This window comes from Osmerus mordax, chromosome 22 (genome assembly GCF_038355195.1).
Source record: "Osmerus mordax isolate fOsmMor3 chromosome 22, fOsmMor3.pri, whole genome shotgun sequence".
Taxonomy (NCBI): Eukaryota; Metazoa; Chordata; class Actinopteri; order Osmeriformes; family Osmeridae; genus Osmerus; species Osmerus mordax.
Genome location: NC_090071.1, coordinates 10434051 through 10455959, shown reverse-complemented (window position 1 = coordinate 10455959; position 21909 = coordinate 10434051). Strand labels below are relative to the sequence as shown.

At 47.8% G+C, this 21909-nt stretch overlaps 1 protein-coding gene across 6 annotated transcripts; it reads right to left on the bottom strand.

Moving 5' to 3' along the window:
• Positions 1–203: 203 nt before the first annotated feature.
• On the bottom strand, positions 204–21599 carry lrrfip1b (leucine rich repeat (in FLII) interacting protein 1b). 6 transcript variants are annotated; one of them, XM_067260654.1, is made up of 20 exons: positions 20938–21599; positions 14158–14244; positions 13099–13116; positions 12752–12799; positions 11869–11913; positions 11621–11671; positions 9930–10013; positions 7529–7606; positions 6816–6851; positions 6456–6581; positions 6002–6172; positions 5611–5703; positions 5270–5362; positions 4946–5038; positions 4669–4813; positions 1868–1917; positions 1579–1687; positions 1176–1255; positions 876–980; positions 204–508 (listed from the first exon to the last, which is right to left on the bottom strand). In XM_067260654.1, exons 1-20 carry the CDS (start codon positions 21025–21027, stop codon positions 398–400), a joined length of 1713 nt encoding a protein of 570 aa, XP_067116755.1. In that variant the 5' UTR covers positions 21028–21599; the 3' UTR covers positions 204–397. The 6 variants fall into 6 exon arrangements, with proteins under 6 accessions (XP_067116755.1, XP_067116759.1, XP_067116758.1 ...); XM_067260658.1 differs by lacking the exons at positions 4946–5038; positions 5270–5362; XM_067260657.1 differs by lacking the exons at positions 7529–7606; positions 9930–10013.
• Positions 21600–21909: the final 310 nt, after the last annotated feature.

Sequence of the window (21909 nt, the reverse complement as noted above, 5' to 3'; positions counted from 1 at the left end):
GTTCCATTTTTGTTCAATGTTGTGCATTTTCCTCCTTCACCCACCCTAGAGAGGGGTCTCTGTGTCATCCTGTCCGTCACAGGGCCTCTCTGTGTCTCTGCGGCACCCCTCACGCGAAGGCTCAGGGTCCTTCCAGTCTTGCATGGAAACAGGGAGACATTCGGACCAGCGACGTGGTCACAGAAACCCCCCCCCCCCCCCAAAAAAAAATAACCTCTTGATCTGGTCTGTTCTTTGCTTGTACAGCTGATGAAAACATGGCCCAGTGTGATAATCTGGGATAACGTTATGCATGATTATGCCACTGCGTATCTTGGTGTTTAGTTTCCACTTGCTCTGAATCCTTTGGCAGCATCTACTGATGGGTCAAAAGGTCAAGTGGAGGTTGCGGGATGCATCACTGCTGGGCCAGTAGAGCAGTTCGATTGGCTTTCATTTTCTCCAGGCGCTTGGATAGATGGCTGTTACTGGCCTCCAGTTCATCTATTCTATCGAGGGCTGACCTCAGCTGTAGTGGTGAGAGACAGAGAGAGAGAGAGAGAGATGGAAAGACAGAGAGCGAGAGAGAGCGAGAGAGCGCGAGAGAGAGAGATGGAAAGACAGAGAGCGAGAGAGCGAGCGAGAGAGTGGGAGAGAGAGAGAGAGAGAGTGGGAGGAGAAAAAGATAGAAGAAAATTTGAAAAAGAAAGATGGAGAGAAAGAGAAGAGAGTGAGACGGACCAAAAGAGAGCAGGAGAAAGACGAGGGGGGAGAAAGAGAGAGAGGGCACAAGAAAAAATGTGAGAAAACAAATCAATCCGTTTTGTAATTGTGCGAATGCAAAGTTCTTGAAAAGGTCGACGTAAACAGCGGAGCCCGCCGCCTGGGCGTCGGACCTCTCGTTGCAGCTTGCGTTTCTCCACTTTGAGCTCGTCCTCCACTTTCTCAGCACTTTCCGAGGCCGACTTGTAGCGAGTCACCTGACCCTCCAGCCGTATGATCTGGAAAGGAGACAAATGAGGTGAAAAAATGGGATTAGGGGAAAAGAATGTGACTTCACTGTATAACCTAACTGGACTGACAGTCGGCGCAGAATTAAGCCCATTTCAACGGTCACATCTGTTGAAGACCGTGTGCATGGAGATCATTTTACGCGGAGCTCTCTTAAGTTGCAACTAGAAAACACCATAACTTACATTTTGTTCGAGCGCTGTGACTTCCTGCTCCGATTTAACCAGTTTGAATTTGAAGTCGCTAATCTGCCTGTTTGCATCCCCTGTACGGAGGAAGAGAACAACAGACCACATGTTTAGTCATCATAATTGGGGGCTGCTATTGCTGTGGCTAGGAGACATCTGCATCAAGTCACATAATGAGCACCATGTTCAGAGACATCAAAAGGACTCGGCAAAGCAGCATAAAACAATATAAAGTGAAATGGACAAGTCGTTAATTTTTTCGGTGTGAACTGACGAGGACATTTTCCGAGCCCCGTTTAGAGTTGCTGAGTCGCCATAGGTCGGGGGAAAAGCTAGTGGTGTGTGGGAGATACAGTGGGGTGAATCGGAGAAGCAGTCTCGACTGGCCGCTCTCACTCACTCTGCAGGTCCATGATGTAGGGGTCCATGCCGTTCTCCACGCCCTCCTCTTCTGGCCCCTCAGTCCCATTCCTCGGTTTCTGCTCCAGCTGAGACTTCAGCCTCCTCACCTACCGCACGTTCACACACGGTCAAACAAGTGGAGAAACCTTTCCTTGAAGATTCTTAAAATGATAACTTTTCAAATGGGTTTGTTTTAGCTTTCAGTCTTAGATTTTTTTATTGTTGAACTACACATTTATGCGGTATTATATTTCTCCAAAAATTTGAATTATGAAGTGAAGACTCACCTGATCCACTAAGCTTTCTCTCTCATCGACTAGTTTTCTTAATCGGAGCTCTACAGACAAACACAGACAAACACAGCAGTTAGATGAGTTTCAGGTCAAACTGGGTGGGTGTATAAATGGCATACTAAAACACTGCACTCATCAACAATGTAAAATTGCCCCAAATCACAACTATATTTCATTAGAACTGTCTCAGTTTTCAACTCTCAACCATCTGATGTTGATTAGTAGTAAACTAGAGCCAGTGAACAGTTTCTTTCCATTCTTTGTGAGACAGAGATGTGCTGTTTTATGTTGAAATCAGTGGGATAGGATTTATTTAGATACAAGACCAAGTCATGTGGCCATGTAAATATAGATAGTTGCACATGTTTGTATCATTGAGGTATAATACACATTCTGTGTGTGTACAAGTTCTTCTGTGAGAATGTCTGGAGCTATTTTTCCAGAATCCGTTCTAGAGTTCCATAGACAACCCTTTGTTCTATGAAGAATAATATGAAGAAAAATATGAATAATAAAAATAATAAATAAAACACGTCACCTTGGTATTGCACATTTATTCAAGGTACATTCAATAAAAAAGTTGGATACTGTGCACACAGTACGCAAAATTATAACATCATTCCATAAAACAAACAAATTGTTTTGATATTCAAGTGTATTTCCTGTTTATTATTTTCTTAGAGAAATATTAACATATTTTTATGTTTTTAGACTTTTATATTCACATTCTTTGGTCACTGAGTATATACACAAACAAACAGTAATGTACAAGTAGGTTGTTCAAGTCTACATGAGGCAGCATTTCTCTCTAGATTTGCATTCCCTACGACGCAGAGACATTTTCCTTCTGTGACTCCGAGATGTCTGATCTGCTTGGGGACCATCTCCTTCCACATCCCCAGCATTTGGCTGGCTTTGCCAAACCACTGCCATCTCCTCCTCAAGATGAAGGGCTTCTTCACAACTGTCAAGGATTCCAACTGACGCCTCTTCATTTGTCTCTTCGTGTCGAAGAACGGGTCTATTTCTGAAACCCTCCTGCTCCATTCGTCCCTGCTCCCGAATGCTCCCTTCTTCTCCTTCGGAGAAACTGTGGAGATCCAACACAATCCAGTCTGGACAGGTTTCTAACTCCAATATGGTCACAAGATGCGTCCTTCTTGCATTTTCGTCGTCTGGCGAGCTTACATTCACCAAACGGGCACTGCCGGGTTGTATGGCATCAGCCTGATCTGTCACCGAGCCGCCTTGAGCTCCACGTCCAATCGTAGGGGAAATAAGGACCAACATGTCATCTGGGCTGTGATGGCTGGAGAAATCAAAAGAGTTCTCCCTTACTCGATTATTCTTTGCCTGTTGTTTAAAAGCTTTCCTTTTATTATTCTTGGGGCTGGTGGAAATGTCTAGAATGGCCAGATCTGATATGACTTCCATCTCTGCTGTCAGTGAAAGGGCAGTAAGATCTGAGGACTTTCTAGGACCTACTGTGCCTTGTTTCATCTGAACAGAGCTTGTCCGGACCTCTTCTCTAAACGTGGGTGTCATCCTTAATTCAGAGTCAAACGCGGTAGATGTGAGGTGTCCCGAGTTTCCTGGCTCCTCTCGCAAATCTTTTGACGGACCAACCCTAATGCCATTTGCAGCCCTTTCTGAAGCTCTTGTCCGCTCTTCAGAAATCCCCAATGCGAGCCCAAAGGCAAACCCAAATGTGAAAACCAACTCGGGTACCACTTGGTGCTTGCCGTCCTTTCCGCCGGGATTTGAAACCTCCGGAACAATCCGACGAGCCTTCGTGTCACACTCCAGCACGACCTCGGGATCCTTTTGGCGACCTTGAGACTCCGTTAAGAAGAGGGTCGTCTCCACTTCACCACACAGTAACAGATCAGATATTCTCCGTTGTCCTGAATCCAGCAACTCATCCGTGATATTCTTCGTACTTGTCGGTCTACAATGAACACCTCTGCGTTGACATCCTCCCCAGTCCATTATATCACCATTATCTTTATGACTGCGCAAACATTTTATATCCGCCAAAACGTCCTCTGGGAGTTCGATTCGAGAATCCACCTTGTTCTCTGCGCTGCACTGGGGTCGCTGCCCAGCATAGCGTGTCGGTGGTTGAGGACCATCTCTTATCTCTTGGTCATTCCACTTGAAATAGTCCGGTAAGACTGCAGTGCACTGCTGGGTGATTTCTGCCCTGGTGTTCTCAGTCCTCTCCTGACGGCTTGTCTTCATCTGCTGACTGGAGGTGTCGTCTGAGTCTCTTTCAGTTGGCCTCTCGCAGAGCTGCTGGGAGGCGTTTTCAGCCTCGGCTGCCAGTCTACTGACAGCGGCTGCCTTGATGGCAATCTGGTCTAGCGGCATCTCCAGCGCTACGCCTGGGAGAAGGTTGGAGGACCAAACATGGGTCATCCTCAAAAGGTTTCATTGGATTCTTTTATTTTGTAATTTATTTGAATTTTTTCATAAGAAATCGACTAAATTAACTGGAAGAGAACAGAATTAGGGGACTCGATCACAGAGAAACAGGCTTGGGGGAAAAAAGGATTATCGCAGTCCACTACAGGCTGATGCTGCGAAATGTGCTTGAGGATTTCAAAAAAGACTGAACAAAAAGATGATTTGTACCCTTTTGAGTCATACAGTCAGTTAAAAAGAGGACATTCATGAAGAAAAGCAGAGGAGACAGATGAGAAAACATTAAAATCATGAAATGGAATGGAATGACCAAAAACGGTTAATTGGCAAAGATCAGACAATGTGCGGTTGCATCCAAAAAAGGTGCTTACCCAGCATGCTCTCTCCACCTATATGAGGTGGCTGTGCCTCCTGAGCCAATCGGGAGCCAGACTCTGCACAGAGCGGACCGTCCAGCACCCCATCTCCTGTCGCCCCATTGGTGGTTACCTCAGGCGACAGCGCTATCCCATGTTTCTGACCAGGAAAGAACCCATCTTAGAATGCGACAACGTATGTTGTGTGATACACCACCATACAGTTCTACTGACATCAAACCGAAGACTGTTCTGGACTCAAAGCATCGATGCTACAGGACCGACTCAGTACCTTGAGGGCATCTCTGAGATGGACCACCTGATCCCTGAGCAGATCCCGCTCAGTCCTCACGGCCTCCGAGTATTCCCTCTGCCTCTCTAAGGCCTGAGCCGTGCCGGAAGCAGGAAGTCAGTAAAGGAAGGAAGGGAAGAGATTCAGGTGGTGAAGGGAAAGGAAAAGAAATAGCAACAGGGTGAAGAAGTTACGGCGTGTTAGGAAGAGTTAGGCAGGGACAGGAGAATGCCAGGAGGGGGGAGGGGCTTAGGGGGGAGGGGCTTAGGGGGGAAATCTCTTTCTGTTGCGGTGAGGCCGACAGGAAGTCCTATGGCGCCCTACCCCGATCTTTTTCTCCTTCCACTCCAGCGCTTCCTGCAGGTCAGAGATCTCCCTAGCGCCGCTGTCCCTTTTGAGACGCAGCTCCCCCACTTCCTGGCTCAGGGGGGGGGGCAGGACGGAAAGCACGGAGGACCAAGAGACACACAGGAGAGGGAAAGTCAGCGGGTGGAAGAATGCGACGCAGGAGAAGCAAGCGCAGCGAAAGAGACCCGGTCGTGCGAGTAGTACTATAGGATGGAGTACTAGTTTGTCAGTTATGACCTGGGCCAGTGTTAGTGTTAGTGCTGTGGTTGCAGCGCCGGTGGTTTGTTCGTGCCGACGTGGACTTGGTCGGTACTCACGGTTAGAAGTTCCTCGCTCTGTTTCAGAGTCTCTCTCGTCTCGCTGAACTGGAACTGAAGCACGCCGTGGGCATGTCTCTCCCTCTCAAACTCCTAAGAGGGCGAGAGAAAGTTGGTCAAATGCGTGTCCCACTGCCCGTGCAGTCGGGGGGGAAAAGTCAGACAACCGTTTTTTGCAGATCACCGATGTGATCTTTAAGGCTGCAATGAAATGAATAACTAATGTAACCAAACCGATGTACAGAGCAAAAGGGGGGGTGATTTCAACCTGCAACCTCATGATCAGCAGTCCAGTGCTCTAACCGCTGAGCTCTACTGGACCCAGCCCCTAACATATTTCAACGCCCGGTTCCCCGCTCCCCCCCCCCCCGTGAGGTGAGGTGAGCCTGACCTTGGCCTTGTCACTGAGCTCGCGCTGCGACTCCCACAGCCTCTCCTCCAGCTCGATGAGGGACTCCTTCAGCGTGTCCACCTGGTACATCAGGTTGGACTTCTCGTTGTGCAGCTGGGCGTTGGACACCATGGCCTTGCGGTACTTCTCCTCCGACTCCACCAGGGAGTCCTGCCGCCACACACACACACACACACGCACGCCTGCTTAGTCGGCATCCATCGTTCTGAATTCACATTCCTTTTAATTGGGGGGGGGGGGGGGCGACACTAATGTACTCTGTATACATCTGCCTTCAACATCTGTTCTTGTCTGTGAATTTGTCCTCTGCATGCAGGATTAAATACAATCATGGGAATGTGTGGAAAGATCTGTTAGGAATGTGTTTTGTGGAGCACTCCGATCACACACACACACACACTTTCAGGACCGAACCGACAGGACGAGGTCTCACCTTCATCTCTCGTATGGAAGCCTCCGTCTCCACGGAGAAGGAGGTGTCGCAGCTCCCCCTCCTGGAGGAGGCCCCGCCCAGGGAGGCCAGGGTGGCGGCCGACAGGGTGGAGGCCGTCCTGGAGCCCTGCGAGGACGCCACAGGGTGTCAGTGCTGTCTCACGGAGTCCTCCCCCCCTCCCCCCCCAACCCCCCCCGCCCTGGCCTTTATGGATTGGAAAAGGGTCGACGTCGATGCTTGCGGGACAGCTGTCGTCCGTGTGGGTGAGTAACGGGGCCCTGCACAATTTTGGGGGGGGGGTGGGGGGGGAGATTAACAATTAACGTCGGCAGAGGGTTCAGGCGAGAGAGACACACTTACCTTTTCTAGAAAGTCCCTGTCGGGCCTTTCCTCCACCTGGTGATGAAAGATAAAGAGACCCGTCAAGTATGTTTCATATCAAGGCTCGAAATTGTCAGTTGAAATTGTCAGTCAGTGTCCTACACGGCTCTATCCACGATGTCATACGAACGGCTTCACATATTTACACACACATATTTGAGTGCGCACACCCATTCAAAATGCTGTGCACTGTTAAAAGTTAGAGCTCATTCGGAAGCCACTGAAACCGTAAGTCCGTCAAGAACACAATCCTACACAGCGGCGTCGTCTCAAAGGTCATGCTCAGATCCGAACCCCAGCTCTCTGGACCACTGCACCAATGCTGGTTAGTCGCAATGCACTCCAGTCTCCAAGTGAGTGGTCAGCCCCACAACAGTGCACTCAGAGTACCACTCTCACTCACTTTAAACAAGCTCTGTCAGGGAGCAACTCGTCTTGGCTGGAAGAGGAACATGACAAACGCTACAGTCTTCAACACGGCCACCAGGGGGCAGGAGGCAACCGAACTGTGGCCTCGTCTACGTGGACATGAACACGGAAGAGTCCATCTCGGTTTACTGGTACCTTTGAGGTGCACAGGGGTATCAATGTCCCTAGACACTGGGGTTGGGGGGGGGGGGACACAGACGTCAACGAAGAGGCCTAAAGCAGGGGTCTTGGGTTACAGGGAGTGACTGACGAAGAGAGCTCACCACTGGGCTGGCACGGGCCGAGCTGGCCCTGGACGAGGCCCGAGAGCTGGAGCCCAGAAAGCCACTGTAGTCCGAAGGCTGGCAAGTCACAGCGGACGAAGAAAAGAGACAGACGCAAAGAGAGAGAGGTTAGTGACATCATTGATTGAGAGTTGGGAGAGGGGGAAATGAGCAGGCAGATATAACGGGAGGGCGGGAGGGAGGAGGGGGTTGAGTAACAGGGGTAAGACTGCTAGACAAGTCAACCAGGCCTGGTTAGACCACACGCAACCTCAACACCAAAACCAAACACGCATGCGGACACTTCGCCCAACACTCCCCTACTCAATACAGCGGCAACCGCAATGACTGATTTCCTACCATTCAACCACCGACACACCCAACATCGGAGTGTGAGCAGCGTGTGTGTTTGTAACCTACTTCGATGCAATTTTAGTCAAATGCAAGACATGAGAATGTGGACAACGCCAGTGCCATTTCAACAAGCCAGAGAGGGATGGATTCCGTTCGGTTCGTCTGAAAGGTCGAAAGAGACTGGGTTGACCCCCCCGACTGACGACCTTCATGCAGACAGGCTTGTGCGGTTCCACGTGCCATGTCAGGCATGCTAAGCGACCCCCCCCTCCGACCCCATGGCAGGGGAGAAGGGGGCGTTCCAAGGGCTTACGCCGCGAGCGCTGGAGCCACTAAAGCGCCGGGTGTTGCCGAGTACAGACTCCTCACACACAGAGCCCTGCGGACAGGAGAGAACACACACACACACACACACACACAGTGTCAGTGTTCGTCTCTCACACATCCACAGAGGTGTAGAAGCTGGGTGGTTCCCTCCACCCATGCGTTTGTGCCATGCACTGAACCAGCAGACAGCCAATCTGCCCGGGAGTATTGTTCTCATAGCAGGGCTGCTAACCGCAGGTCGGCTAACAGCAGGACTGTGCTAACAGCAGATCTAGAGGAAATAATGGTAACCAGCTGGCTATGTGCGTGCAGGGACAAACACATGGTAGAAGTGAACACACACCTCTACTACACCTCGGATACAGTCATACCTTTGTGTCAACACACACAAAACCAACCACCCATGCTCGGTAAACGGCGAAAGTGCACAATGTTGCCCAAAGTCCATCCAAACCTCAAGGACACGGATGCAATAACTGGACATTAGACACGGTTCACAAAGATCCAGGATATCCCTGCGGCCATCGATGCAAGCATGCCTGTATCAACGTGAGATGGAGCCGCGTCCTCAGCATGGTCGCGGCCGCTACGCTCACGCCACGTTTCCCCGTGTCGTCCCAACCTCCTTCAGACACTCTTCTCAGACATGGCATCGCAGACGGGGAGGGGCTTACACAGACAGCGGCAACGGGACATGCATGAGCAGCAGCCCGGCGCCTACAGACGTACTGCAGCGAGCATCCATCACTTTGAAAACAGGATTCGGCGCGTTCCAAGGTCAACAGTGACAGCTCTGCGAACGAGTGAGAGGGAGTGGTTGTGACGGGCCCAACCATGCACTAAGCGCTCAGTCAAGCCATGCAGTGACACGGGTGACATCTCGGGGCAGCGATGCACAAGCACAAGGTGGCTTTTGGCGCCCGAGGGGCGGGCCGTGCATGATGGATGAGTCGGACGCATGAATATATGCAGGCCCTCGCCATCTCCTTTGTCGGATTGACCTTTCTATCTATCCACTGTACAAACCTCACTAGCCACCTAACCCACCCAATACACTACACTCAAAGCTCCATCCATCCAGCTGTCCGTTCCTCCACCCCGTCATTCTGTCCGTCTCTCCATCCATCCGTCCATCCATCCTTTCTCCCGGCGTTCATCCATCTACTCTAGGTCACATTCTAGGTGAGGTGAAGGCGGCATGGAGAAGGGTGAGAGAGAGGACCAACCCTTTGGCTCTGGGAGCGTTGGCCTTCACTATAGAGCATGGAGGGCTTCACGTGTGGAGGGAGAAAAACGACAACAACAACAACAACAAAAACAAAAAAACAAGTTCCAAATACTCGCCAACCCACCTCGCTCACCCGGACACATCCTCAGCATGTGTCCGGCTACCGTCTCATGCCCCCGCAGGCTCACAAACGTTAAAGGTTAGTTTTCAAGACACTGCCATGGAACACGAGACGGTCACCCACGTCACAGTCTTATCTCAGCTACACAGGGTGAGGTGGAGGAGGAGGAGGGAGCGAGAGAAGGAGAGGGGGGGGGGGAGGTGGAGGAGGTGGAGGAAGCACGGTGACTCGGGAGTGAGGTGGTGGGGGGGGGGGGGGATGTGGAGGACGGAGATACGCAGGGGCGGGTGAGGGTGGGACGGGGGGGGGGTCAGGGAGAGGCGGGTAGGTTTGGGGGGGGGGGGGGGGGGGGTCGAGTGAAGGGGACAGACCCGGCCGTTCTGAGTGGAGTTATTGTGCTGTCTGAGAGAGGGTAGACTGCTGGTGCTGCAGTACTGATCCGAAAAGTGGGTCCCCTGTACAGGAACAGCACACACAGGAGAAATGCAGACAGAGAAATGACAAGAATGGATTCAAAGAAAATACACACAGGACACAGGATCTGATAGTACTGTACACAGGATGATGTTATGACAGGTGTCTGTTAGGAGTGTGTGTGGTCAACCAAAGCAGGCAGTATGTTATGTCTATCAGCATGTCAGACATTCTATGGCGCGAGTTAGCCAGAAGGGGTCCAACCGGGTGATAAAACAGTCATCTAGACTTTCCTGTTCCCCGACATTCACTGAAGTCGCTGACATCTTGGCTATATCTGTACATCTTTCCAACAATGGAAACAGGAAACCAACCTAGCAAACACCTCCATCTACTTGAAGGCCTTTCGCTACATAACCTGGTAAATAGTCTAGAATCCTACCCTACCTTAATAAGCGTTTGTTTTTCAATAAAATAATAACGAATGATGTGCTTAAATTTGCTGAAATAAATAAAATAGTACTAATTAGGAGGTGTCTGGTTCTGTAGTTTTGGTCTGCGCAAAATGGGATTAAGAGAAATGGTTGAGTTTTAGAGAACACTAAAGATGGTTCCAACAGCAGGAAGGTGCAGATCAACAAGCAGACGCTCTCAGGCAGCCGTGTGTCCTTACGTCCACGGATATTTCTAGAATGCTGCGTGTGTGTTTTTGGGAACAATATCTTCTGCTGTCATTCAATGTCAGCCCAGTGTTTTTCCCCTACAGGCAAGGTTCTTGTACATCTTGGGGATAGATTAAGGTTGCTCCCCTGCATGGAACAAAGCCGTATGTGGTTTCAGTCAATCACTTCAGGCATGTTTGATTTAGGCCCTACCACTGAGTTAGCCGCACAAGAGTCTGCCAAGCATAACCTATAGCAAACAAAGTACATATAATTGAATGGGGGGGGATAACTATTTTGACCAAGGTACGAAAACATTATAAGTTATGTAACAAAGTTTCGCAAAAAAAAAGAAATGTAGTGCAGAATGCTATCTCATCTTTCACCTGTGTGAGAAGAAAGCTATAGCTGGGTGTGACCTCACAAACACATTGCTACTCCCTAACAACCTATTACTGGACGACTGGAGCTATGCTGACTAGCTTGACTGTTGACAGGGGCGTGACAGCAGTTGCCACAGCCCAAGCCCTAATTCTGTAAGATGACTGGTCGTTAATGCATAACTAAATGTGCTTCTAAATGCTACTTGGAAAATTCCATCTGCCTCTGAAACGTATACAGTATTGATGTGGAACACTGTTCAAGGTCAAATATTCTTATCAGCCCAAAATTAAATGGAGCTGATTTTCACTTCATGCTGGTTGATTCGATGTTGACCATATTGTTAGTGTAAAAGGTGTGTGAAGAATACCTCTGCCATTCCTTCTCTGCTACCTACAGTACAATACCCATCTGTTCAAGGGGCAGATATTCAACTGTTTTCAAAGAGCCCATTACCGTCTCATTGTTGACAAGCGGGAGTGGAAATGTAAGCTTTGAAAGGTTAGGACCCGTGTGATGTCAGTGTGTGCGTGTCTTGCAGCCAAGGCCACCTGTGTGGAGGTGAGAACAGAGGGGGGGAGAGAAGGAAACTCAGGTGTACTGACCCGAAGACTGCCCCTGCTTCCAACGGACATCCGCTCTTCATCGTCAGAGATCTGTGACAGAGGGGCACACACACACACAGTCAAACGCTGCTCACAACACACTGAGAGTCATGTTGGAGGGAGTTTTTCCATCAGGTATTGCCACAGTAAAAAAAAAAAAAAAAGAAAAAAACATATTTCTGAGGGACAACAAGGAAGGAGAGCAGAGAGAGAGAGAGAGAGAAGAATGCAGGAGAGAGGATACCGACCGAAGTGTGTCTCCGCGAGAGGCGGGAGTACCGCTCACTCTCCTCCTGGAAGGCCGCGCGGAAAGAAAAGGAAGGGGGAGAAGAACGTGAAAAGGTCAGAGGTCAAAAGGAGGAGAAACCCTCCTACCAGATGGGGAGGAAATGGCTTTCGCCACCAGGTCGCATCAGGCAGCGCCATATGGGTTGGGCTCAATTCTAGTTCCACTCCATTTGAGTTGGGGAGTTTGCCCAGCAGTCAGTCAATCCCTTGACTAGGTGGAAACAGGAATTGAACTAACCCCAGTCGGTGCACATCACATTGGCATGCATTTCACATCGGCACGTTCCATTCGCCGCCACTTCTTCCTGCCGTCTTTACACAGAGCACGGATCTACAGCAGGGACTCTGGCTAGAGGCGGGTGGAGGGTGGGGCTAGGGGGGGGGGGGGGTGCAGTCGGGGAGGGTAAGCTCTGTCATGTGACCAGGGCGTAATCCTGACTGTCCCTCATGCTATCAGAGGGTGAGGTTTCCGACCCCTGTCAGATGGCCTTGGGAACCCCTGTGGCTCCATGGGATTTGGTGGAATGTAGATCAGCTTTGCCCCATGTCCTACTTGCCCTACTTGTTTACCACATGCCGGTGCACTTGTACAGTAGGAAACGTGTATTTCTGACCGATACATCTACATAGACGACACCAAAGCCTATACTACATGGGGGTGGGGGGAGGAGGGAGGGCAGGAGGGCCCTCTCTTGTTTTTGTGAACCTACTAAAGGCCACGTAGGAACAGCAAGCACTACGGCACCAAAGGTTATCTACTACTGCAAGCATGTGTGCAGCAAGCCGTCGCGTCGCGTCATGCAATTGAATGCAGTCCAGAGACCAGTCTCTGCATTGTCCTACCATCCACTGTTCAATGTGCCCCCACTTGTTGTCCAGACCATAGTATCTCTGGGGGGTGGGGAGGAAGGATAGAGGAAAGAAGGAAGGAAGGAAGGAAAGTCAAGGATTTGGAAAGCGACACAAGAGCAGTAAAACATTTTTGAACCTTTGAACCATGAACCTGTATGAGGAAAGAGTTTCAAATCTGTTTTTAAAAGAGCAACGAATTCAGTGCCTGAAATCTACACATTGTGGTTTTTCTACATTTTATTGAGTAGATAGGCTTAAGACAAGGATTGAGGAATGTGCTTTGAAATGTAATCAGGAAGAGAGAGACAGAGAGAGAGCAAGAAAGAGAGAGTGCCTACCTTTTGGGCCTGATAAATCTAAAAACAGGCGGAAAGGGCACAGCACCACGGAGAGAAGACATGAAAACAGAGGGAAAGATGGAGGGATGAGGAGGAGAAAGACATCGGGTTAAAACAAGTTACGAGTGAGACAGGAACAGATAGTGCCAAGGCAGCAGCAGTTAGTGTCGAAATGAGCATGGAAAATCATAATAACTAAAACATGTATCCAAGCTGCGTCATTTTAGCAGTCCTCCATGCAGACCCAGCTGTGTTTACCTACAAACGGTAGCATGGAGTATGCGGACTGCTGCTGTCGTTTTACTACCACAACCAGCTCTGTGCTTACCGCAGGTACTGCATGTAGAAATACACCCCAAAACACTTACCTGCTCCAGTCTGGCGTGCCTAACTCACCGCTTAGTCCCTCATAATGACTTCAAACCCTCCAAGCAGCTAGATCAAAACATATTCCTCTAACCTTGGTCAGCCTTTAAACCGATTTGAGTTCTGATTTAGTATAATTCTGATTGACTGGATTCTGACCGTTTTCAACGTTCGATCGTTTGAGCCTAAGAAGCACTCTTGAGAAAACTCGATGGATCTGTCACACCCACTCTGTTACCGAAACAAAAAGCCAGCAGCAAACCTATAGAACTCCACCATCTCAAACAATAATAGTAAGCAATCCCTTAGCAATCCGAGTACACAACAGGGCAAGTCTGCAAATGTCTATTGTCCCATTATTTGGATTGGAACACATCCCAATAATTCCCAGTTTGATCATACTCCCATGTGTTTGAGGGTGCATGCACAAGCTATTTTCAGCTGACTCAAACCAGAATCAATTTTGCAACAAGCCATACTGTTACTAACCTAGACAACACAGCGCCACCCCAACCACAAAAGCTCCAAAAATGTATTCCCGTCCATAACTACAATACAAAACGATAGAGGTAAACCTGAGGTAGTTTCACACCAAAATATATTAAAAAAAACAAGACGTTTCCATGTCACTATTTTGGTCTTGAGATGCCCCCCCCCCCCCCCCCCCCCCCCCAGAACCTTCCGGAACCTCACCTCTTTCTGCTGTCTCTCCAGCTCCTTCATCCGGATCTCCCGTGCCTCCGCCCGGGCTGCCCTCTTCGCCGCCAGCCTCGCCTCGGCCTGAAACACACAGAGAGAGGGAGGAAAAAGTTTTAAAAATCGTCTGTGTTGAATTGTCAGCAGCAGCTTTTTATAAGTGTGGGTGAACTGTTACCATTGGAACCTTCTACAGAGACTGCCAGAGAGCTGACTGGAGAGGAGGGCCGACTGCTGCTACTCTGTTATGTATGCAGCAGGCTAATATAGCTTGATAGCAAGGCAGGGGGAGATGAAACGACCCTTTGAAGACAAATTAGATCAGGATAGTGTCGAGGCAGTCCCTCATAAGCCTTTGCACTCGGTAATCAATTCCAACATGATTACGTCACTCACTTCCATTGTTTTAGATGAAGTGGCATGGCAAACACACACCCACCTATATAATCAACGGCAATTAAGTGAGGACAGAAACTTTGTCGTCGCCTTGAAAATGCCAACCGCAAGAGAGGTTTAGTCCACAGTGTCCCACTGTCCCCAGAGAGAAGGTTTCACTCAGGAAGGCTGAGCAGGCTCACTGGAGTGTGTGGATTACTGGGCACCATGACGATGGCTCGTCCACTGGGCCGAGACAGGGCTGGGGTATCTCTGCCAGGGAACCAAAACACAGCCCTCTCCCTGGCTGGACGGGTTAGGACCGAACCGTGCCAGGTTCAGGAAGACCACATGATAGACTGTACTGCACTGACAGACTACAAGACATGCAGCAAGAGAACACCTTGCTCGCTTCCACTTTGCTTTCCTGTTTATAAAGGACGCTCTGATCTTATTTTTTTTTTTTTTTTGTCATTTAGCAGACGCTCTTATCCAGAGCGACTTACAGTAAGTACAGGGACATTCTCCCCGAGGCAAGTAGGGTGAAGTGCCTTGCCCAAGGACACAACGTCATTGGCAGAGCCGGGGATCGAACCAGCAACCTTCTGATTACTAGCCTGATTCCTTAACCGCTCAGCCACCTGACTCCCCTTAATTGACTGGATAGGTGAATACACACAGGGGAATCCATCTGTAACACCACTTCAGTTGAGTTAGGGCTGACTAACTCAACCGGGGAAGCAAGGGCACATGAACTAGACAAGAGGGCTGAGTCTGGTTGGATTTGTAGCCACTAGGGGGAAGCATTTCCAATATGATTTTGGGATGACAAGAGAGACAGAGAGACAGAGACAGAGAGACAGAGAGACAGAGAGAGAGAGAGACATACAGAGAGACAGACAGAGAGAGAAAGAGACAGAGAGACAGAGAGACAGAGAGAGACAGAGAGAGAATGTGGATGATCTTGCATTTCTGGTGAGACACACCCATACATGGACCACACCAACACTGGTACCAGTATAGTGCAAGCTGGGATATGCTTTGATTGCACTCTCACCTTGTAACAGGTTATTATTTGTACATTTGATTCACAGTAAAAACAGCTTACTAACAGACTGAAGGTAGCAATTAGCACAAAGGAAAAACATCTTTAACTACACCAGCACAAATATATTAAGACCATTTTAAAGAAAATGAACAAAACTCCATTAGACATCTGGAATCAGGAGTTCAATATGCAGAGTTCAGTTCTAAAAATATACAAAAATTGGCCTGGATAAACAAAACTAAACACAAGAAAGAGGGGAAAATGGAACAGCACTGACTGCCAAGCAAGGAGCAACATTAACAAGCCCCTTTCCTTGCTAATTACTGCCACATGTATGCCTGCGACAGCGAGAGACGATAGAGGAACACCTTCCATGCTTCTGGAGACGTCTGGCTGACGGCGGGGTGGAATAGTTTAGGGCCAAGCAATTTTCTGCGAGAGACACACATGGGATTCTCATTAGCAGCTGAGCATTCCTAATTCATTCCAAGCCGTAAGTCCCTGCCAAGCCTCACAGGTACGGTGGCCTCGGAGGATCAGGAGACTTTACACTCCTCAGGAGATTTGACAGGGATTATCTCGGGGCTTCAAGGCAGACATTAGTTAAGGCGTCACTGTGAGACCATCAAGCAGCATGGTGTGACCCTGGACTAGGACACAGCCAGAGGTAGATGTCCTGACACATCAAAGACAACGCCCCTGACTCCCACAACAGAAATTATGAAGCGTATGACTTGGTGCGTATGACTCGTGTCACCGCCAAACCATTTTGGAATGATAGGAGACTGCAAAGCAAAATAAGGCTTTTTTTAAAAGCCGATTGTCCTCTGCAAAGGGTCAACACGCGAAACGGGGGAGAACGGGGGAGGCTTGGGCAGTCAGCCATTCGACACAAGTCAAAATCTCGACCCAACGGGGCTGATTTGCACAGGCACTTATTCAAGGCTTGTCAACTCTAGAGACAGCAGCTGGGAAAAAACACACACTGGGAATGACTAGAGTTGAGATTTGACACTTCCAGGAAAACCGCTGAATCGTGGACACCGCCTGCAGCATGTACCTGCAAGCCTGAAAAAGATCAGCCCTGAACTGATCGCTGAATTAGGTGACACTGATATTTCAATCCTCTGCAATAAGAAAAACTGCATAAGGCAGATCTGCTTCAAATCCACAATTGGAGGCATTTTGATCGAACTATCTAAAACTAGGTATTCCTGATTACCAGTACATTTACATTTAGTCATTTAGCAGACGCTCTTATCCAAAGCGATTTACAGTAAGTACAGGGACATTCTCACTGAGGCAAGTAGGGTGAAGTGCCTTGCCCAACGACACGTCGTTTAGCACAGCCCAGGAATTAACCCGGCAACCTTCTGATTAATAGGCTGATTCCCTAACCGCTCAGCCATCTGAGCGGTATGATTAAGCACTACAAATCTAGAACGTTTTTTTCTTATTTTACCAGCTGCCTGCCTTCTCAAACAGCCAAAGTGTTCCCTGTGACTTAAAAAAATACAAAATATTGCTCTGTAAAACGTAGCCTCTGGTCACTACCATTAGCCGGTTGGAGCTTCCACAAGTTGGCACAGGGGCCATGCAGCTCTCAGGCAGAGCAGATGTTTTTCACTGCTAAAAGACATCCCTACGGAGCTTTCGGAAGGAGTCTACGTGTGCAGGACAGGCCAGTGAGGCAGTAGTTTAGTACATACTGGTCTATGGCGGTTGATTGAAGCTCTCACCTTCTGTTTTGAACATCATGAACGGGCCTCCGAGGTCCTTTTCTAAAGGTTTGGGGTGTTTGTGACCAGGAGAAAGAAGGGGTAACAGTGTTTGCAGAAATCCTATTTTTTTCCACAGAAATTGTCAAATGTCAACAGTCAACCCAGCATCAGGAGAAGAACACTGACATTGGGCTCCCACCTGGGGTTGGTTTATTTAGATTTCACCGTTTTCCGGAAAGAACGCCTCATCACCTCTCCCAGCCAATGCCCCTAACGTGTCGATGGCGATGTTTGAGAGTGTTTTGATCTTCTTAGAAGGATCCCCACAGATTAAACTGCTTTGATGAGCAGACTTGCATTCTGTGTTGGCGTGTGGGTGTGCATGGTATCAGCTAAATGATAAAATACTTAATGGACCAAACATATTTAATCCCAATGCCAACCATGGCACACATCAACACTCGTTAGCTGGTCTATTCTTGGCCCTCTAAGTGTTCTCTGACCAGGCTATTATGCTTATAATCGCTCAAAAATAACCTTTCTCTATTGGTAAAACCAATTACAAAACTCAATCCGAAGTCATTAAAACTGGTGTACTTCTTAAAGAGCCCTTTTTGAAATCAAGCCTAGTTTGTTTCAGGACAAACTTTTAGAACTAAATCCAACCCTGAGGGATGAATAAAGTCACCCCCACTGTCACCACACTCATCACCTCATTCTGTCCAAACCAGCCAACCGCATTCCAGCCGGCCCCGGCCAAAGAGAAACACTGCTTTTAACCATCCAAAGAGAAACACTGCTTTTAACCATCCAAAGAAAACACCACTGCCGTCCTCTCCACCCATGGCCAGTATTTCTATAGGTGGCAGGGGGTCAGAGGTCAGAGGGAACACTTCCTGCCTCTGCCCAGAGCCCCAGCCAGTCTAATCCCTTCTTAAAGCACTAGTCCCTGTTACGCATCACTTCCTTCCAGGGCCGGTCACCTTAGCCTGGCCCAAGCCTTAAGAGGAGGCTTAACTCTGCCCTCAGACTGTCCCACAAAGCATTGTTAGCACCATACCCACCAAGCAGAGAGATACTGAAGGCAGAGGTATGACAGAAGTAAATGGGCTCCAAACCATCAAATCCATGACTGAAGCAGCAATATTAGCAAAATGTAATATTCATAATTGCTGGCATGATTCTAGTGAGATGATCCCAACCATTTTTTATATGTAATTTCAAGTGGCCAGTCATTTATTGGCATAATTTTTTGTATTACCATTGAATTAATCTCAGTTACTGAATCAAATTTACTGGCACTCCAGCCTGAATTTAGGTTTCCAGGAAAAAGGGAATGACAATGTCCCCCCAATAGTGTAAAAGCTTCATGTTTTGACTATTCAGTCCGCGATTTAAAATCAGGATGTGGATGATACAGTTCAGGCTTAAAAGATGCAGGTCACTGGGATAGAAACAGCCCAATCCCCTAGCTCAGAGTGCTTTCAAAACACACACACACACAACTGTGCAACCAAAGGAACAGCTGTCATCTTAGCCAGTAGGTCAAGCCTCTCCAGCATGCAGGAACATCAGCCAAGGCCCACCCTGAGCCATCCAGACTTTCTTACCCCTGTCCAACACTCCCGATGCCAAACTCTCAATCTGTCCATTCCTTGGAATTCCCGATCGCACTCCACATTCAACTTGCTCCTTGGAACAGACATTTAAACAAGCCATGGCAAAACCAGGTGCATCAACCATGCTAAGGATTTGTATTTATTTTGTACCTAGAAAATAAACCAAATATATCTTCCTTATATCAGGATTATGTGGAGCCTGGAAAATTAATTGTCCTATGATCTAACGGGTCATTGTTATTTAGCCAAAGTTAATTTACCACCAAAGTGCAAAGTGAGCCGTCTGGAACAAACACGCATTTGCTGCTTCAGTAGCACTGCCATGACACTGGAATGAGATGGCACGATCAAGCCATGGTGCATCATATTAATGATGTGAATATCGCCCTCTCTGCAAGAACACCTTGTTATTCCTTGACTGGAGGTCTTTTGCTTAGCAGAGCTTTCCTCATTAAAAGACAATATTAAGTAGCTTAGTAATCGATGAACGTGACAATAATCCCATACTTGAATAATTAAGAATACTGTGTATGGGCCATCCTTTGAGAACAGATCCTGTATAAGAACGCCATTGCTCTGTCAACCAAACCCATGTGTGCGGTCAGTGTCACGTCATTGGGTGGCTTACCTCACCAATGAGAGCCAACACACGTGTGGTGCTGCCACTGGGTGTGTGCTGGCTCTGTGGTTGATACAGACAGCACATAAGGTCTAACGAGCACATCCATTTCGGAAAGTAACCTTCAGCATCAGTGACTGTTTCATCATCGCATTCGTATTAATGCAATATCGTAGTTTAGACTTGTTATTGGGGCACGTTGTCCGAGTACAACACAGGACTACTTGTCCTTGATTATCTGCATTTAGGCCAACTATACTCACCATTTCCATATAACTTTGGATGAGTGTCGACTAAATGAACACAGGTCAGTTTGTGTGCTTAAAATCTTTTTGGTGATTTGGGTTTCCCCCCCTGAAGAGCAAGTTTACATGGTGATAAACCAACGAGATGAAAACGAAGACAGGAAGAACTTGTTTCTAATGACGTTCAGAGCCAGCGAGACATGGGCGCCAGCGGACCAATGCTTTCCAGATGTCTGGTAAACAGAACACAGTCTATAGTTGGTCAGAAGCGTGTCCTTGCAAATATCCACATGTGCTGCCCAGGAGAGCTCAACATCATTGGGCTGGATGAACTGTTTGGACACAGCTATCAGCAAGTGCAGTGACCTGGCGTGTTCCCATGAAGTATAGGATTTTGAATACATTCTCTACATCGCAGGTCTCTTACAGCACTCACCGCCTATAAGGAACAGCATTAAGCCAAGTGTATGCAATAAGCTTATACTGTATGGGTGTATACCCCATGTCATACAGCACGCCAAGAATCAAGATGACATAGACCTTGAGATAAGCCCAGTGTGTGAGGGAGAGGAGAGAAATTGTTTATTGAGGTGCATCTCCGGCAGTGTGAAGTGGTTTGACGTCAGCATTCTCTCCCTTGTAGCCCGCCAGAGAAATAAATAGGTGAAGCTTTCAGCTGGTACCGGTTTCACAACTGATAAGAATGACCACCAGGCTTAAACCAGTCTTCCCCAATAGCCCTGTCATCTTAGCATGCAATTTGCTCACTACAATTTACCCATTCATTTCGCTCTGTTGTTAGCTACACTTCAATCCACATTCTTCACTATGTAGGCCAAACTAACAATGTCAATGGTTCCTCTCACAAATAATGCCTCTTTTGTGTTAGGTCAGCGAATGCATAGGATAGGAAAAGGCTGCACCACAATATGCCAATTGAATGAATGCGCTGCCTTCGTTGAGTTGGGTGGGGGCTGATAACCAATAGTGCATGATTTTAGTTTAGAATACCTGCCGTCAAAAATATCCTTTTAGTCGCACGATTGAGTCTATAGGCCTACTGTTACTGAACGTGTCCCTGATTAGTGTAGGTTTGGCGCAGTGTGACGATTTGCCGAAATGAATAAATAACATCTCCAAAAAAACTTACCTCTCGAGCAATCTGATTGAGAGCATCGTCCTCTGCGGTCAATTTTTCTTTATTGGGAATCCTCTTTCTTCCAGTAACCTGAGTTCCCATGTTTGTCGGTGACGATATGGTTGACTATGTTAGCATACGTGTCAGAATCAAAGAAAATTCAAGAACGAGACCTGTGAATCCGATATCCGCGAGCTGGAAATATCATGTCCACGCAATGGAAAATAGCATTGCCATAAAATGTGTGAAGAGTGAGTCTTTTTCAACGAATACGATACAACCCAATATTTTCTCTGTCACCGGAAAAGATGCCATTCTGTTCCATCTGTATTTGATGCAGCAACCGAAGCGTTTACTTTATCATATCATACACTATCTTACTGAATGCCTGTTGCTGATAAACATTTTATCACACGCGTCGCTTCCTTTAGTCAAAACATCAGGCTATTAGGGCAGGCTACGTCGATTGTCAGCTATCTAATCCGCCATTGTCATCCTAATACATTTAAGCTTCTGTAAGGGATATAGGCCTGCAAATGTGCTGCCATGGACCCGTCGAATACTCGTTTGATTGTTTTCTCTTCAATTCAATTATGTCCTCGTTATTTGCTTGAAGTCGACCCTCCCAATCGCAAAATGCCAAAACAGATGGAGAAAAGTTTATTGCGGAGCAATCCCGGATGATGACCACACTGTGAAGAATACACGTTCCGGGGCTATGCCTGCAGATCGGACTGCAGATAGTGGTAAAATCCCTAACTTGTAGATCACAACTGACCTTTATTCAAATAAATTAACTTTATCTGATCTATCTAATAAATGTAAAGCCTCTTAGTAGCTTTTGACGTCTGATTCCTGCCATTTTCCAAAGATATGATATTCTCCTGCCACACATATCCTATTCAGGTTACACTTCATTTTATGTCTAATAAAATTGTAAGGATTTGATTCATGGGCCTTTATCAATAAACCATAGCATACTAG

Excerpts from the sequence above, each read along its gene's own strand:
- lrrfip1b (XM_067260654.1), bottom strand. The coding sequence starts at position 21,027 with ATGGGAACTCAGGTTACTGGAAGAAAGAGGATTCCCAATAAAGAAAAA. Across the intron at positions 5,704-6,001 it reads AGCTCAGTGACAAGGCCAAG|GAGTTTGAGAGGGAGAGACA; the intron begins GTCAGGCTCACC and ends TCGCCCTCTTAG. Across the intron at positions 509-875 it reads AACGCAAGCTGCAACGAGAG|CTGAGGTCAGCCCTCGATAG; the intron begins GTCCGACGCCCA and ends TCACCACTACAG.